This window comes from Didymella exigua (assembly GCF_010094145.1).
Source record: "Didymella exigua CBS 183.55 unplaced genomic scaffold M421scaffold_56, whole genome shotgun sequence".
Classification (NCBI taxonomy): domain Eukaryota; kingdom Fungi; phylum Ascomycota; class Dothideomycetes; order Pleosporales; family Didymellaceae; genus Didymella; species Didymella exigua.
This window is the reverse complement of record NW_022984830.1, coordinates 110575-127961: the sequence shown is the minus strand read 5'-3', so window position 1 is coordinate 127961 and position 17387 is coordinate 110575. Positions and strand designations below refer to the sequence as shown.

The 17387-nt window shown below is 50.8% G+C and overlaps 6 protein-coding genes across 6 annotated transcripts; 2 read left to right on the top strand and 4 right to left on the bottom strand.

The window, feature by feature from the left end:
* Nucleotides 1-1348: 1348 nt before the first annotated feature.
* Nucleotides 1349-1573, bottom strand: M421DRAFT_14660 (uncharacterized protein; the record flags this gene model as incomplete). Its single annotated transcript, XM_033587535.1, has 1 exon — nucleotides 1349-1573. A coding segment is annotated over one exon (225 nt), but the record flags the coding sequence as incomplete, so codon positions are not given.
* A 1081-nt stretch (nucleotides 1574-2654) lies between these two features.
* Nucleotides 2655-3400, bottom strand: M421DRAFT_407781 (uncharacterized protein; the record flags this gene model as incomplete). The annotated part of the gene is made up of 3 exons (XM_033590337.1): nucleotides 2655-3030; nucleotides 3151-3262; nucleotides 3345-3400. The coding sequence occupies 3 exons, from the start codon at nucleotides 3398-3400 to the stop codon at nucleotides 2662-2664; spliced, it is 537 nt and encodes a 178-aa protein (XP_033443281.1). The 3' UTR covers nucleotides 2655-2661.
* A 3212-nt stretch (nucleotides 3401-6612) lies between these two features.
* M421DRAFT_426267 (PEBP-like protein) lies at nucleotides 6613-7382 on the top strand. The gene has a single exon (XM_033594349.1). It carries the CDS (start codon nucleotides 6777-6779, stop codon nucleotides 7356-7358), a length of 582 nt encoding a protein of 193 aa, XP_033443280.1. The 5' UTR covers nucleotides 6613-6776; the 3' UTR covers nucleotides 7359-7382.
* Nucleotides 7383-7594: 212 nt separating this feature from the next.
* M421DRAFT_426266 (uncharacterized protein) lies at nucleotides 7595-8872 on the bottom strand. The gene is made up of 3 exons (XM_033594348.1): nucleotides 8444-8872; nucleotides 8208-8363; nucleotides 7595-8049 (listed from the first exon to the last, which is right to left on the bottom strand). Exons 1-3 carry the CDS (start codon nucleotides 8583-8585, stop codon nucleotides 7853-7855), a joined length of 495 nt encoding a protein of 164 aa, XP_033443279.1. The 5' UTR covers nucleotides 8586-8872; the 3' UTR covers nucleotides 7595-7852.
* Nucleotides 8873-11478: 2606 nt separating this feature from the next.
* Nucleotides 11479-12871, top strand: M421DRAFT_426264 (uncharacterized protein). Its single transcript, XM_033594347.1, has one exon. The coding sequence runs from the start codon at nucleotides 11778-11780 to the stop codon at nucleotides 12459-12461; it is 684 nt and encodes a 227-aa protein (XP_033443278.1). The 5' UTR covers nucleotides 11479-11777; the 3' UTR covers nucleotides 12462-12871.
* Nucleotides 12872-15482: 2611 nt separating this feature from the next.
* Nucleotides 15483-16431, bottom strand: M421DRAFT_76492 (uncharacterized protein; the record flags this gene model as incomplete). Its single annotated transcript, XM_033597224.1, has 2 exons — nucleotides 15483-15741; nucleotides 16094-16431. The coding sequence occupies 2 exons, from the start codon at nucleotides 16429-16431 to the stop codon at nucleotides 15483-15485; spliced, it is 597 nt and encodes a 198-aa protein (XP_033443277.1).
* Nucleotides 16432-17387: the final 956 nt, after the last annotated feature.

Sequence of the window (17387 nt, the reverse complement as noted above, 5' to 3'; positions counted from 1 at the left end):
GTATGCGAAAGAATCTACTAGTACAACCTAGGGTTAGTTGTATACAAACTAGGTTAGTAATATACCCAAACCAAACCTATACCTAGCACGTGCTACCCTACCTATACCTATACCCAGTCACGTGCTACCCTACCCTACCTATGGTCCGTGTAACCCTACCCTACCTATACCTATGGTCCGTGCGACCCTCCCCTACCTATACCTACGTCCGTGCGACCTATACCCTACCTATACCCTACCCTAGGTACATGGTACCCATCCGCCAGTCTAGTCTGTATCTAATGTTTATTAGAAGGTTCTATCTAGCGTTGTTGTTGAGGCATCACGTAGGAAGGTAGAGTTTGGTGGGGGCTTGGCAAAAGTGATCCACGAGCCCGGGTGATCCACGAGCCCGTGAGGTAGCGTGCACGGCCTCGTAGTGCACACCGGCGCGTAATGCACACCCCACCACCTTTTGCACCCCCAAATAAGTGAGGTTATTGAGCAACATCACAATGCTGGTATTGCGAGATAAGTTAGTAGATTACTATAACTATAGACTATTGCGAAACTTTTGGCTACCATAGTTTTCTAGGAAGACGCGTGGTACGGCCAGTAGATGCCTCAGTAGGTGGTGGTGGTGAGGGCGCCTTATGGGCAACACGCTGCCTTTGCGCAGCACCACTACCACAATTCTTTGTTACTTTTAACTAAGATTTCTGTAAGACCTTACTCTTAGCCTATTTAGGCAATTAAGTACTTTTTTCTATATTGCTCTTGCACTAAGCCTCTTCTTTATAAGCCTCAGTTTGAGCGCGCTTCGCAGCCTGTGCCTTAGCTGTTAATACCTTCTTCTTCTCTTGCTTAACACGCTTATCCTCCTTCTCCTTTGCTTAAATAATCTTCTTCTAGTGTTAAAGCTCCTTCTTAGTAGCTTTTGCTGCCTCTGCAGCGCGCTTAAGGTCCTCTTTTGCCTAAAGTTCTTGCTTTGCGCGCTTAATGCGTAAAGGACTCTACAAGACCACACTACTACTATTATTACTATTAACAGGTTGCAAAGGTAGTACCTTTTACTTCCTCTTCTTCTTCTTGTTTATACTTAGAGCCTCTTCTAGGCCTGTAACTCTGTGTTAAACAACCTCTAATTGCACGTGGAGTTAGTAAAGCGCTTAATCAAGTGCCTCATTAGCACTAGACTTATCCTCTTCTCTTGCACGCTTAAGTAGCCTTTAAGTCTTGCGCCAACTAGGTGGTTCTGGTGCAGGCTTAAGCCCAGTCGGCTCTGGGGTCGTGCTAGGCGACTTTGGTGTTGTATTTTTGAAACTCTCAAGGACAACGTCGGCATCCGGTGGGTTGGTTGGTTGGTATTCATATCGGCATCCGGTGGGTGGATCCCAGTGCACCTAAAGGCCTCTTTTATGAGGTCTTTAGTGAAGGTCTTCTTCCACGCTGCCCAGAAGAGTGGGAAGAAGTCGCTCTGAGCTACAGGCGCCCACCCCTCAGTAGTGTGGCCGCGATGAAGGAGCTCTTCAGAGTAGTGATGCGCCAACGACCTAAAGCACGCTACATCAAGCGGCTGAAGCGCGTGAGTAGCATGTGGAGGGAATAGAAGTACTAGAATCTTGTTGGCATGAGCGTACTCAATAAAAGCCTTCGTAACGTGGCTACTGTGACCATCAAGGATCAAGAGTTAGTACTTCCCTCGCGCTCTAACTCTAGTATAGCGATCAAACACCTGCTTAAGCCAGGCAAGTCTAAGGGCATTATTTGTCTAGCTATTTAGTGAGGTACTGAAGTGCACGCAGTCTTTCTTAGCTTTAAATTCCTTCAACCAGCTGTGTTGCACAGTAAGGGAAGATAAAGGGAAAATAACTGCAGGCGGCAACGCAAAACTATTAGCTCCTACTGCTCCTACTACTGTTACCCACTTCCTATTGCTATCATAAGATGCTAGCTTGAATCTCTAGAGTCCAAAGAGCTTCTTGTCAAAAATTCTAACACTCTTTCTAATCACTCCAATCATGAAGCCCTTCTCATCTATATTGTACGTGTTCTCCACCTCTATTGCATGCTGCTTTATTGTACTGTGCAGGAGATCAAAATAGAGGCGAAAGGAATTATATGAAGCAGCGTCGTGACGCTGCTTCTCCATAGGCGCTGACCAGGCGGTGAGGAGTTCGTTGGGGTAACAATGAAGGAAGCAAGAAATCTATCAATCACTTGGCGGCCACCTGCACAGAGGCGTAATTATTCTCACAAGAACCTTTCTTGTAGGCATAAGGTGTCTCTCTGTAAGCGATTTAACGTACTGTACAATCTCTACCTCATCGCGTGGGTGGAGAACTAGCTGGTCTTTTGCCTTGTCTTCACGCAACGCGCATACGCTGCAGTAGCGGCGCGTTAAAGTTGAGCGGCAACAACCATGTTTTTTGGCAAGAACTTAGTACGAAAGTGTATCGTCAGGTCCTAAAGTATCTAGCTCTGCAAGGGCTTCTTCTAGCGGCATCGTGGTGTTGAGTTATGGGGGGTGCAAAGTAGGCGTCAATGTTGGTGGGGTGTGCATTATGTACGCGCCGGTGTGCACTACGAGGCCGTGCACGTTACGTTATGCACGATGGAATCTTAGAAAAATGGAGAACACGATCGTTGAGTGATTTTAAGAGTGGAGAACATATGTAGATATCATGGTAGAACAGTAACAACAATCTTCACAGGATGAGCGGACATCGGCGAAATGGTTGTACTTCCATAAGAAGCAGGCTGCGTGCGGAGCAGCTCCCCGGCTGTCATTCCAGAAAGACCAGAGACGTTTTTCAGCTTGTCTACATGAAAATGAATGTGGAACTCACCAGAGTCTGTGTTTTTGAGATCGAGTTGAACTCCAGCAGTGGAATTGTAACGGTGGATGATGACTGCGTTGGCCGATGGGTGATGAGTAGCAGCGTGCTGCTGCTCGGACCCACTCGGAAGCCCGTTTACTTGCGTTTGTAGGCTATGTTCTTCGCGGCTGGAAGATGTGCTCTCGAGCTGGCGAGCCAATTTGAGAAAGTCCTAGAGAAAGCTCAGTAGATCTGGAGGAGAAACTCAACGCAGAAATGCCGGTGCGTGGTCGATGGCGTTCAAGCACGGCTCATGGCGAATACGGCAGTCTCGTTCGCGTGCATCTCCAACCTCCAACGCCTGCAAATTGATCTGGCGAGGGACAGAGCTACGATCGAACTGTAGCTTGCCACGAGCAAAGTTTATCTTCTTGAGCGTAGATCGCGTCCAAATGAAAGTACGCCTGGAGCTTCCTCAAGTCTATCAGCGTGCTTGAAGTGGACTAGAGGTCGACGGGAGACGCGACTCTGGAGGTGGAAGTATACCACCTCATAAATGTATCGCCTGGGTTCACTGTTCCGGTCGAGATATAGATCTTCATGGTGACTGGTCGCCGGGGCGTCGTTGTTAACAATGCATTCAGAATTGCGTTGAGCGTACGCGGATGTGGTTGAAGTCAGTCTCTGGTTCCGCGATCGTTTCCAAAGCGCAGCGGTGTGTGATATGCAGTTGATGGGGTGATAGTACCCACCAGCGTTGCCAACTGGACGTAGTATTGGAATCCACGGCTATGGTATACTGTGGTAGGCAACAGTAAGCAGCGGTAATTATATTGAGCCTTAGCCGTACAAGAATAGCTTTAAATTGAGGCGTAGTACGGCAGTACTATGCCAAAATTTGATGTTTATTTCAAATTATAATTATTAGGGTTGTGAAGCTAGAAATAGAGTCTTATAGCTCTTTTGTTGTGGTGCAAGTTAATCCAACAGGCCTCAATCGTCACCTCCGTTGACTACCTTTGACTAGCACGTCTCAGGGCATGTATATATGGTCGCCTCCTAGCTAGCAAGCAACTCAGCGCAGTTTTCCATCGATATACAGCGGCTACGTTTGCCGCAACATCTTTTGTACAAATGCCTAACTTGACAGCAGTAACAAAAAATTTACTTTGTTCTTTTACATGTTCAAATCACACCCTAAACACTTTTAAACTATTCCTGCCTTTTAGTTTTATCACATGCACAGCAATACTGCAGTACTACGCCAATTAGGGCTATCTACGCTTACTGTCCGTATGCCACACATGCCAGGTAGGTTTCAGGTTACGGCGATTAACCATTACCGTAGCCGTATACGTTCCGTTGGCAACGCTGCCACCAGGTGTAACCGTCTGGGCCATTCGAAGACTTCTCCATTTTTGGGTGACTGGTCAGCACGATACTCCAGAGCATGACTCCAGATCAAATCGCTGACCGCGAATTCTTCGTGATTATCTCCATCGAAGATTTGTCGTTCAGAACCGTGCTGTCCATGTATGGAAATGATGCCGATCTTCACGAGCAATCTTGTTACAGACATTGTCACCTCTTTCAGGTTGAGGCTCATCTTCATATAGCATGTAGGATGGTCAATCCTCGGGATTGCCCCAGTGCCGACGCCGAGAACCAGTACTCGCGGGATTCACGGAGTCTCATCGAGGCTCTGACCCTGGTCGACCAGAGCTCATGTGGCCACCAAGATTCTCACTGTCGACATTTCGACGTTCCTGACGGTCACAGGCAGGTAGCTCCAGCATGTACGCGTAGGCGCCACCGTTGTCATATACCCGCGTCAGCCCAGTTTCTAGCGCATCCCGGCAGATATGACGGGGAGCCCGCCGCTGATAGAAGTTCCAGTCGCGCCGGGAGATGGTGACTCTTAGCTATAACAAGGCGTGGATTGCATCAGACACAAAGGATGCATAGAACACGCAAGCGCATCATGGAAGCAAATTGACATCCGTATCGACTCAAGATTATCGATACTGTTGGGTAAATAGCTTCAGCGGAATACTTTTCGAATTGAAGAAGGAGATCGAGCACTCCGGCGCCCCAGTACTGCAGCAGATGTATAAACTCGACGAGCTAGCTAAGAATGCACAGTGTGCGCAGGTCAAGCCGAAACTTTACAGGAAGAATATGAAGGCCTAAGAAGATGATACAGTCGAAGCACTTGACGTATGGCAGAACGCTTTGGCAGGCGTAGGCAAGTTACTCGGCCGTGTCTGGACAGAAACCAATGATCCCAGGCAGCCTGATGACCCTAGAATCTACTTCCAAAGTATGCGCTCTGAGATCGAGTATCAGCGGCGGCATCAGGCTCTGGGATCTGCAGAAGTTGCCTCAGGCCGGCTGGGCCGGGCCGGCACCAAATTGCAGAATTGCATGAGCTAGAAGCGCCATCGCTTCCCGACACTGAGCGGGAAATCTTGAAGGAGCCGAAAGATGACGCAGTAACTGTTTATGAGGCGCATCGGCAGTATCGGGACTGTTTCAATACCGAGCTTAAAAGGTTCAAAGCAACCCTGCACGGCGCCAAAGAGCGCTCTAAAGGTCCATGGGACTACTTCCCTCGTGAAAAATGGACACTCGGGCCTCAAAAGTTGAATCGTCGTATGCACACTGCAAATCAAAGGTGCCGCCGTGAATAAGATACGGTAGCTACATCAAGACCTGGTCACAAGCGCGACACGGCGTACGCTTCCTTTGACTGTGCATCTGAATCTCCTGAAGATGAGAGTCCAGACTTGTCTGATACTGAAAATGGCGCTCAACCCATCGAATATTGAGAGAGCTTCAAAAGGAAGCTGCCGACTGTAATGCAGTAAGCAGGCGTAAGATACCGCCACCTAGCTCTACCGAGTGCGACTTTGAAAAGAAACAGGACCCCCACCTCGAGGTTGGGGAGTGTGCAAGCAATTTTGAGAAAGATGAAATGGCTCGGAACGTACTGGCCGTGACAGCAGGCAGACACGAAAAAGGATCAAGAGCACCCGATCGTCCATGTTCGCACAATTTCCAGCCTCATCGTGATAGTCGAGTCAGGACAAAAGCGTGGCCGTGAGTCTGATGAGGGAGGCCGGATACCGAAGCGGAATCGAAATTCGGAAAATGGCTATATGTACAGACAGAATGTTTGCAGTGGTGACGGTAGTCTGTGTTGTACTTATAATAATAGGTAGTGCGTGCGCAATGACACATTGCACCGTCTCCATATCTTCCCATTTCAATTTTCTGGATAGAAGATAGCACATACTGACAACTCGTCACTTATTGACAGTCTTTCTCGCATCCATTCGGATTTGCGATACAAAGAGAACATGTACAAGAGAAAGTGAAAATATCTTCCTCCTATGCAAGATTTAGACAGCAGTCATGCATTTTGACCACGCAATTTCCCAGAAAGGATGAATTCCCAGATTCGTTTTGTTGAAAATGTACTGCAGCAGGCATTCATTGCATTCAAACGGGCGGAGAAGATCTAGAAGTTGTTCGATATTGACGGTCTGAAGGTCCTGCCACCGTAAATCCCGGAAGCTGCCAAGTCAGGAAATGCGAGAAATAGTACGTATGGCAGGGTCTTCAGGGAAGTGCATCTTTTCAAGCAGGTTCGTCACTTCACGTAGAGAAATGAGGTAGTTTCCCAGAGTATGAGAAATTTGACAACAGGACAAGCCTGCCATTAGGTGGGGACAATTGTATACATCCTGTAAAACAGATGTGTCTCAGTAGAACCATGTAGAGCAATGAACATCAAATATATGGACCAAGCCAAGCAAAGATGGGTCTCCAAGACCTCAGCAGTCAGATTATCCACCAATCAGCAGCATAGAGATATATACACGCAACAAAACACTCCGAACGTCTCAAGTACTTGAACACCACGTATTCCAGGATTTGGCCCTCATCTACACGATCAATTATCATCACGCCCACAAGATGGCCACCACAATCCTCATCGACGGCTTGAAGTCTGTCTCGCTCCTCCCCTCCACTATCATCCCTGCGAGCTTCACCCCCAGCTACGATCTCAAAGTCTCCTTCCCCTCAAAGACCCCCTCAAATGGCTCTTTAGTCCGCGTCAGCGACGTCAAAGACACTCCGAGCGTGACCTTCTCCGCCGCCTCAGACTCAGCAAGCACGCAATCCTTCACACTCTTGCTCATCGACCCCGACGCGCCGACCCCAGATGACCCAAAATTCGCGTACTGGCGCCACTGGGTCGTTACGAACATCCCATCCAACTCTGGATCAGGTGATGTGAAGGGTGGAAAGACGATTACGCAGTACCTTGCGCCCGGGCCGAAAGATGAGAGCGGGCCGCATCGCTACTTGTTCTTGCTGTTTAAGGAGCCGCAGGGTTTCGGTGTTGAGAAGAGTGATGTCGGAGGTGAGGAGTTTGTTGACCGGAGGAGTTTCGGGGCGAAGGATTTTGTGGAGAAGTGGGGTTTGGAGCTTGTGGGTGTGCAGTGGATGAGGGGTGTAGGGGATGGATGGAATGGCGGCAAGGATGAGTTGTGATCGTTTTGACAACTGCCTCTGATGAGATGTCATGGAGCAAGGTCTAAATGAATTGATGTCCGAAGACGGTTACCTCTCTAATGTCACGTGATCCGCTTCAGGCACCGCCAGGCGTTTGATACTCGTTCCAGGGATCTACCACTTCGTCACAAGTGCTAAGTGCGATTGGACCTTGTTGTATATATTCAGTGTCATAGATGTTGACACAAGACACGGATGCAAGGGACGAGTAGATAGGGTAAGGTCGTAAGGTTCATTCGTCTTAGCAATTGAATGCTTGATGGATCTAGTAAAACTCCAGAACACCATGTAGAAACGCTTGGATGCAAAAGTGCCACATCATGCTATGCAAGTTGTTGTGAAAGCCCGTGCTCATCTTCACCGCTCATCCATCGTCATTCTATGCGGTCCGTGAAAACTGCGCATGCTCTTCGGACCGTTTTCATTTGTACAACAGCATGCGAAACGCCGGTTTGGGAATATATGGACAGACATTAGGCGTTGGGAGGACTGGTTGGGTTGGAAAGGTTGGGCGTCGCCGGCGTAGAGTAACCCAGCATCTGCGAGCCGGGCTCGCAGACTTGCCGGTGTGCTTTCCAGGAAGATTTTTGGCAGGCCTTGTCGCAGTAGTACGCGTTCTTGCAGCGCGAGCAGCGGAGCCTCGCAGTCTGGCCTGAGCAAGTCGAGCAAGCTGCAACAAGTTATCAGCATGGTCTAAAAAGTTCGCAAGGCTGATGCATTCCATCGTGGCAGGCTCCAGGTGCTTGGGTGGGTTGCCTTGCAACTCCATCACGCTAGTGCCCGAACGGGGAATGGATCGGGTTCCTGCAGGAGAGGTGCATAACTCACGTTTGGAAGCACCGAAAGCAAATGCAGAGTTAAGGCTCTGGGTAGAAGCTGCGGGACGCAGAGAAGTGAAGAAGTCTGCGCGGTTGAACGCTGGTGGTGGCGATGTGGAGGCTGAAGAAGGGGCAATCGACCCTGAGGACGAGCGGCGAGCAGTGTCTGCGTTTCAAATCAGTCGCTGCGACAAAACGACGAAGGGCCTCCAAATTGCAACACAGGAGTCCAGAGTATGTGCGTACCATCATCGGGCAGGCTCTGCGCAGAATCCCTTCTCCCAAAGGTGAGTTCATGTGGGTTGGCTTCTCGTCCCTCCCTCACCGCCGCTCCGGCCTCGCCAAGACTCGTGGTGAATACATTCAGGCATACACTTCGGGGCGGCATTTCCTATCTCTTTCTGTCTTGTATTTCTTGCTCTTGCGGATTGGAAGTGTCGAGTTTGAGTGCGATTGAATGGGAGGACTGGAGCTTAAAAGGAAGTTTGTGCTCTGCAGGTCGCAAAATAAGATTCGTAAAGTTGCGGTGAAGCCAGCACACGGATTACGCGCTAGCGAGGAAAGGGGTTAATGGCTGACCAAAGCGCAGAACGCGCGGTCATGTGTCTCAGACAATGTGCGGTAAAGACAGGATAACGAGATGCAGTTTGCGAATTTGTAGGATCTGATGATGACAATAAATATCGAGTGGAGTCTGTAGGAGAACATTGCGTGAAGCTATTCGTTAGCCTACAATGCAAGCGCGACCCAAGCGCCAGATCTGAGGAAAGCAAATGCAGGTTTCCGATCGCCTATTGCAGACTAGGGTCGCTTCTTGCAAAAGCAAAACGAATGCTAGAACTTCTTGACCGACATTGATGAATCAAGCGTTTTGACAGACGGTAGATTGTGGGGTGCAGCTGATGGTAGCGTGAGAGTGCGCTACGCGTCTGTCAGCATGTGAGCTGAGGGCAGGCCGCTGTTTGGCCAGTCGAGTAAACCCATGCTTCGATAAAGGCAGTGACCTGCCGAAAAGGCAAGACTTCGATGCATAACGCATGCGGATCACTTAAAGACGATACAGATGGGGTTGTGAGCGTTCAAAGACTCGGGCAGCTGTTTTGAATTTTGCTTGGCACCTTGCCTCCGATGTTTGCAACGTATAGAGCGGCATTGTTTCGCCCATGAGTTTGCAAGGGCGTGCCATCATTCATCTCCAGCTGCTATGCGGACTGCCTGTGCCAGGGACAACACGTCAGAGTCCGGTGAGGTCGTAGTCAGCCGTATCTTCCAAGCTCAGTCACTCGATGCGGACGTTGAAAGTCACCTGTTCATGATCGCTCAATGGTCGGTGTTCAGCGTGGTAAATACTCCAGCTTTAGCGAGAAGTTGGGAGGGGTTACTGATAGTTCACAGCAATAGCCTCCCCATATATTGCTTGAGCCTACGCAGCAGCCGTCCATGATCCCATCGATCTATTGTGGCGGTGTTTGCAATCAACCAGCAACGTATTCAAGCCTTAGACGCCGATACCCTTCCAACACCGGTCGATGAGTGTAGTAGACCGCATGTCATGACATCTGAGTTACGTGGCTTTCGAATGTTGATAACGTTACACTGCGGTAACGTGGCATCGAACCGGGCACTTGCCTTGACACAAAGGCAACTGAGACATCGAACGCGTCGTGGTGGCTACATTTCATTGCGCGAATATCTGGCGCAATTTGCCTGATTGTCTTGTCCAGTAAGGTACCTCTTTTCTGCCAAAACTTGGCAGCCGTGGAGATGGAAGAGACGGAGGTGAAAGTCGTCAGACTTAGGTTCTCCAAGTCTGCTCGGCACAATAAAGTCATGGGTTAGCGGGGTCAAAAGTGGGCGGACAGCGCAACGGTCTCTCTAGCCGCATGGAGGCAAAGGTGTTAGATTCCGGTGATCCGTAGTTCGCAGCTTCACAGCCCTGATGACGTCTGCGGAATCGCGCTAGAAGGCACGAAGTGCTTCGGCCGAGTCACGGCAAAAGAGTCATGTGATAGGATGTGCCTAGTTTCCGTTGAAGAGCGTCAATCTTGGTGTAACGCGCGGGGCGGGCCGATCAGTGAGAACTGGATTCATACTTGGATCTTGAAAGGTATGAACATTGACACACCGAGCGCACATGTCATTCACGGAAGTCAACAAATCCAATGATCTTTGTGATCTTGTTTCAGATTGCCCTCAAGGCTGAATCAGGGTGATCCTGCTCTGTCATCGCCGTACACGGAGCCCTACGGAGTAACAGCGGCCGCGATTCAGCTCGACGAGGGTGACTTGTAACTCTTTACCGGAATGCTGCCAATTGACGAATCATATCAAGTCATTTTCCGGTCAGACGAGAGTAGCATCACTGCATTTGGTGCGTCAAGCGACCATCTGCACGGCGCCTGCAGGCATGGCCGAGCGGCCTCAGGAGCAGGCCTAGGCCCGAATAACAGTCGATGAGTCTTCAAGAGACCTACAATTTAGTCACGTTCGCGTCGCGAAGTGTTCAAAAGGGCGCAGGTCGCAGGGTAACAGTCAATATATGGGGAGAAGTGATAGTGGGGCATGCTGCGCTGAGGCTTGGGCAACAAGTGCACTTTGCAGTGCAATCCTGCAACGGGTTCGTGCTTTACACTGGCTTCACATATGCAGACTTGCGCAATCGAGCCCTCCGAGATGCAAGATGCTTGCACGGGTGTGGCAGTGCGGTGCGGTGAGACGGAGAGAGGCTGCGCAAACGTGCACGCGTGTGTGATGTGAAAGGTGGGGAGTCGGCTGGCACTAGGCTCGGAGGGAAGTAGCTCCTGTGGCTGATGCCTTCCAATCTGCGGGACGGACAAGGCAGCAAACGCGCCAACACTTATCAACATGCGTGAACGGCTTGTCCACTTGGGACAGACTGTCGAATCGCGGTATGCTTCTCATGGCGACTGACGTCTCTGGTTGCGCAACGAGCGTGCTTATGCGCAAACCGCGAACATGTTTGCGCATCGCGCTCAAGAGTCAAACCGGGCGGCTGCTGGCGCAATCCACCAGTTCGCCTTGTTTCATGAAGTCGTACTTTACCATCTCCGCTGCCAACAATAGTGCACTCTGGCGGCAGCCGTTGAAAAGCCTTATGACCTCCGACCATGCAAAATCCTCTTGGCTCTCTGGAAACATCGTCGTCATGGGTAGAGAAGCAGACCGCCCTCGCTAGCAGACCCACTTACTTAGCTCTGCCGATGAGCGCGCGCCCTTGTCAACGGACCCCTGCCGCCTTATGGCTGCTTCCTTAGCTCAGGCTGCCATCCACACCACGCCCAGCTGCGGACTCAAGACTCGATAAACATATATTGGATTGATCCCTCCCACACCATGGATCTTCCAGACCAACCCTCACTATCAGTTTGACATCCAATTCCAGGCTCTGGACCTCCACACACCAACAAGCAACTCAGTCACGCTCTTTCTGAGAGTGACTTCCATCAACGCCTCTCTGTCTCCTCTCAGCATCAACGTCACAACGGCTCCCCGGCTACGTTCCATTCTGAAGAACTCGAACGCCACCACGATGCCTTCAGTCTCACGACACACACACACCATGCCTGCCGTCATCCACCCCAAGACCGTCTCTTCGGAGAAGAGGCGATCTGTTGGATTCATGAATGATCCTGTCGAGTCTTTCTCGCGCCCAGTAAATAACACTGAGAGCTGGGCACTGTACAATTTCGAGATGCACGCTCGCAAGTGTGCTTACTGCCATGATCCCTACGAGGTCCATCGCAAGCATCAGCAGCTTTGCGAACATGGACATCGCCTAGCCCAAGAAGTAGCCTCCTACATCTATACCAAGGAGGGGAAGACTTTTTCCATGAAGGAAGAGGACAACAAGATCGTCCAAATCGAGATCCCTGCCGGTCATGTAGAAGTCAGCGGCCTTCTGAGGGCCATCGAGCGCAGCTTCCGTCACAGGTCACGCCACCCATTTGTCTCCATGGATCGAAGCTACCACGTTGCTCCTCGCACACCCACAACCCTTCCTGTCCGACAGAAGTCGGTAAAGGTCGAGCACGAGAAGCCAAAGACCAAGTCCTCTCGACCGCGCTCCGGCGAGGTTGTTGACTGGCCAGACAAGGTCGAGATTAATAACTTCAGCTCTCATCGTGGCTCGCTGTATGACGAGGATCTGGCGAGAAAGCGACGCAGCGCAAAGTACAATGTCGAAGTTCGCGAGCCCTCCGCTCGTGACCTGCGCGAGCACCGCCTGTCTGGCTACTACCGCTGAACGATCACATGAACGTATGACACACGCTACAGCTGAACCCTGACGCACGTTTGGTACGCCGACGACACACGAACACCTACTACGGCAACGGTGATCTGCACAGCAACGCCCGCTACAAGCTCCGCACAAATCCGCAACGACCACTGCACATGCACAATGCGATTATAATTCTGCCTTGCGTTCATGATAAGCTTTGCTGCTATTTGGAACACGTGGTTTGGCGCAAGAACATAGTTTACCCTGAAAACGGATAACAAAGGCATTGCGCGCACATGGTACACTCCACCTTTGAGGTGTTGAGGGGAGGATTGGATAACGAAGGATGATGTAAGAAGGCAACAAGGCAAGAAGGCGATCTAGTCTAGGGGAGGATTACGAACATACTTCTGAATTTGAAGACTAGCACTTTACATCACTGTGCCATGATGCAATTCTTGATTCGTGACTCTGTGATCCGTCAGCAGTGATCGTTGTTACGCTTGGAATAATAGCACACTGACAGATGGGTCCAAAACACCAAATTGAACATCATGCCGCGAGACTTGCAAACTCACTATTCGCAAATCCAGACAGACTGTGTAAGTAATTTGCAAGACAGGACTCGAGATCCGGCAATTCTGGATGTGGTGCTACCCTGGAACAGTCGCACACCCTCTGACTCCAATCCAGCTCTTGTTTCTGCGGTGCAACACTAGACTAGACCGAAGCGACGCTCATGTGCCATACATACATTTGTCCTGATTGAGCCAGACAGATCCTTGGTCAGCCGGCTCGCGCCTTCCAACACGAGCGTCAGCGCCCTAAACGTGCACACCCTCCCAGCTCATCATGGGCCGTCCCGTAACCCTACGCCTTGATAACCAAGCCCTGGCCGCTGCGAGAAAGCGATGGAATTGCTGCGCTCCTTGTACAACTTGATGCCAAGGACAGCAAAGGATGCGTAGGGCACAAGCTGACTGCATGTCCCGTCGCGTGATATCGAAGGCGGGGCACACGTCAGGGTCCAGCAGTGCCGAACCTCACAGCTTGGCCGCCGCGCGCCTCCCTTCACCAACATCAACCATCAAACCTCAGGTATGCAGGTCCTTTAGCGGGCCACTCACACTGTCCGCAGCCTATTCTCCGTGCTGTTAACACAGATCGTTTCCCTATGGATGATATGAAGGTGGACACGTCGCTTGACAGCCCAGGATACCGTTGCCGGCAGAATTCTAAGCACCGGAATCCACTCTTGAGTCTTGAAGCCTCACGATGCCCAATAGGTATGTCTGCATGACCAGGGCAAAACAGTAGGAGTTTGTTGATCGAGTTTGCACATCCTTGCTCAAAAGAGTTGATGTGTTGAGTTGGCAAAGACGAGATATGCGTGGAAACGCGTGGTGAACGACTGATGGAGGTACCTCGGCGCGCATCAATGGGAGTGAGGCGAGGAGGACAGGAGGCGTTCTGAAGCGGAAGACTATACAACTTTACTCAATCCTCTTTCCTGTTTTCGTGATGCACTTCACTAGAGCGTGAATGTGCCAAATTGCAGTGCAATTGCACATGTGTCGAGCGAGAGTCCACCCACAGCTTCGCCACGCCCCTACCGGCCCTGGGTCCCGCACCACCTCAATGTTGACAGCGGCAGCGGCAGCAGTGGAGCACCAACACTGCATCTCAAACCCCCTAAGCATCCAGAATCGTACCAACAGCTTCAAGACTTGCCAACCTGTCAATTCAGGGAAAACATCCCCGTGGCTACGCCGTTAATCCCGCCTCTGGGGCTAGCAGCGATAGCTGCAAGGATGTCAACGCACCTGTGGATCCCACTCTCCATCCTCACCGACTCTCTTCCACAGGTCCATCTGCACGCTGTTGCGCGCGCACACACTAAGAGGGCCGCCAGCCTCACCGGTGGCCCACTCTGGCTGCATTCTGGCCGTTCCTTAATGGCCTGCTTCCTGTGAACGATGTGTGCAAAAAGCATTATGAATGGTGGAACACGGGCGCGCCCGCAGCCACACTCACTCGCTGAGAACTGCACTGCAAATGCAATAACCTGACGCGTACCGTCAGCATCCGCTGCCGCGCAAGTCCTCCACAGCGCGCGATCCCGGAAAGCGGATGCGCAAACGTGTGCAATTGCACTACCAACTCTACCTCAGCAACCCTCCATCACCTTACACCATTATTCGCGGTCGAGCGCTGTTCCAAGATTACCGAACACAGGGCTATGCTCGCCTCCTCGCGGCAGAGATCACTCTCGCCATTCGTCTAGTCGGTGATTGCCGTGTTTGAGAGCGAGATGGCTGTTGCTGGAGAACGAGAGGCGCAGCACAGCTGAGTGAACGCCCGTTCAGCCATTCCGGCCCCCAACCAGCGTCATCTGCCACGGACACAATACGTTGAGCCACCACCAATTTCCGCGCTCACGTGTGTTCGCGAAACACCTGGCTATCAAACGTCTGGCCATTCAAGGTCCAGATGTTCAACATCCGAAGTCCGGCTGAATTCACGTGCGGATTGGCTGTCTGAGGACGGCCAGTATCACATGAGGGTCTCAAATTAGAACTCGGCGCTATGAAAGATCGTCAAAAGTGCTGCGCCGTAGGAATCCATTTTGTGCTGTTTCAAGGAGACCACAGGGGACAAATGAGGGGAGGGCTTTCTGCCATTTGTGGTGCGAGCAGTACCTGTTTTGAAGATATGCTGACGACGCAGTTCGAGTGGTTCTTGAGCGACGACAGGCGTTAAGTATAGTTTCAGGGTTATACGTAGCTCGAATACCTGAGGTTGTTGCTGCTTGCACTACCTGAAGGTAGACTGACATGCCACTAGTCGAGATGCGTGTTGGCACCAATCGGTGATAACCTAAAATCCGGGACTTCTGGGGCATTGGAGCAGCTCGCGCAAGTTGCGGCCAGCAATGTGTGCTGATACATTCCGGAGCATTTATTCACAATGAGAACAGAGCATTATAGTGCAACCAACTCCGAGAAAGGACCTCTATGCAATTCCAGCAGGAACACTTTACCAATTTTACACCATACTCTCCCCTTCATTCGTATGCTCATCGGAATAGACCCTCGGTTCGCCATCTCCATTCAGGAGCGGCGTGTACCCATTCTTGAACCCAGTGATTGCTCCCGTGCCAAAGGAACAGCTCTTCCCGAATTCGAACCCGCCAATTGAGAACGAGAGAGTGCCGCTGCGACACTGCGGACAGCTCGAAGGGAACACGGGGGCACCATCAAGAGCCTCCTTAAGCTGACACAGCACAAAGTACAAGTGCACCAAGCTATCGATATCAGCATCGTCTATTTCCTCGTCCTGGCTCACGAAGGTTGTTGACTTACAAGTTGTCGCAGCAAGGATCGAGGTGAGGGTGCATATCACGTGATCCGCATCTGGATATTGGACCGATCAGACACTGGCGATCTATCACGCCATGGTGAGCGGAATCGGGTACAGCTTGGAGCCGTGATTAGGGCTCCAATTAGGGTATAGCTGGATGAGTATTGGTGTATATATTCTGCTCATTCAGCACTGTAGATAGAACAAGGAACTTGATCACTTTCTTCACACTTGATCAACGATCAGAGACTACTCAGCTTCCACACAAGTTAATGATTAGAAAGTTCGTCCCATACGTTCCCAAAATAACCCCACTCTCCCGGTAATATCCCATGAGCGCCCATGCCAGAATCAAGCACGTAAGTAGCCCCGTGCCAATCAGAAAGTCGAGAATGAAGTGGAACGGTGTGCCCGTGAGGCCGCCGGCCTGGCATCCGCATTTCTTCTCGTTGGAGAGCAGGATGGCTGAGTAGAGGGATGAGAAGAAGAGCGGTACAAGGCCGATGGCGGGATTCAATTGTTGCAAGCCAATGCCGGCGATGAGGAAAATGGGGAACGCGGGGATGAAGGAGGCGAGAGATATGGCACGGAGAGCATGAGGGGTGGACTTCTGGAAGACGGTGAGATTGATCATGGTCTTGGTTGTTTGACGAGGGTCAAATTTGAGCGGATACAATTCATTGACGCTACCTTAGTCATTGATATATGATGTCAGGCAACAATGCTGGGTTAGGCGTCCAACGGCCTCGTGGCAGAGACTGTTACGATGAGGAGATTGAGACAGCCTCAAACATTCGCATGACCGTTACCCACAATTCTAACCTAAAGATAGATACGGTGATGCTTTAATGGACATCTTTCGGTTGATCTTTGCATTCTTGGATGCTCACGGGAGGGGCGCGGAAAGCGCAGCAGGGGTGTGCGGGTGGCCTTGGAGGCGGAGTTCGACAGCGCTACGCAAGGGTGACTTGAACATACTCCGTACCACGTTGCATCTTGCGACATCCAGCAACGATATCTCCGGAATTATAACTGACATGTGCAGTTGCATAGCACCAAACATCGACCCCGGGCCGACATCTAAGCCTATACGATTGTGATCATCGTATCTTGAACGCCAGCATCATCATGATACCGGCAGAGCATCAGCTTCAAATTGTAGATGGCTATGGGAGTCACCTTACGCAGAGCTTTATTAAATACTGTCACTAGAAACGGATTATACTGGCAGTGCTACCACCTCACAGTACCCAGACTCTGCAGCCACTGGACGTAGTCTGCTTCAAACCTCTCTCCTCCAACTACGCCTCTGAACTCAACAACTACCTCCAGGCATCTCAAGGCCTTGCGCCACTGTCTAAGGGTGACTTCTATGCCCTGTTCTGGCCTGCCTGAGTAAACACGTTCAAAGAAGACCTTATATTAAAGGCCTTCACAGCTACTAGTATCTCTCCAATAGATCCCAACGTTATACTAGATAGGTTCCGCCACACCACCCCTGACGACTTAGGATCAGTCTCCTCTAGTTCTACAGCTTATTCTGCAGAGGATTGGCTTAAAGCTTGCACTACACTTCATGCAGAGGTCAAG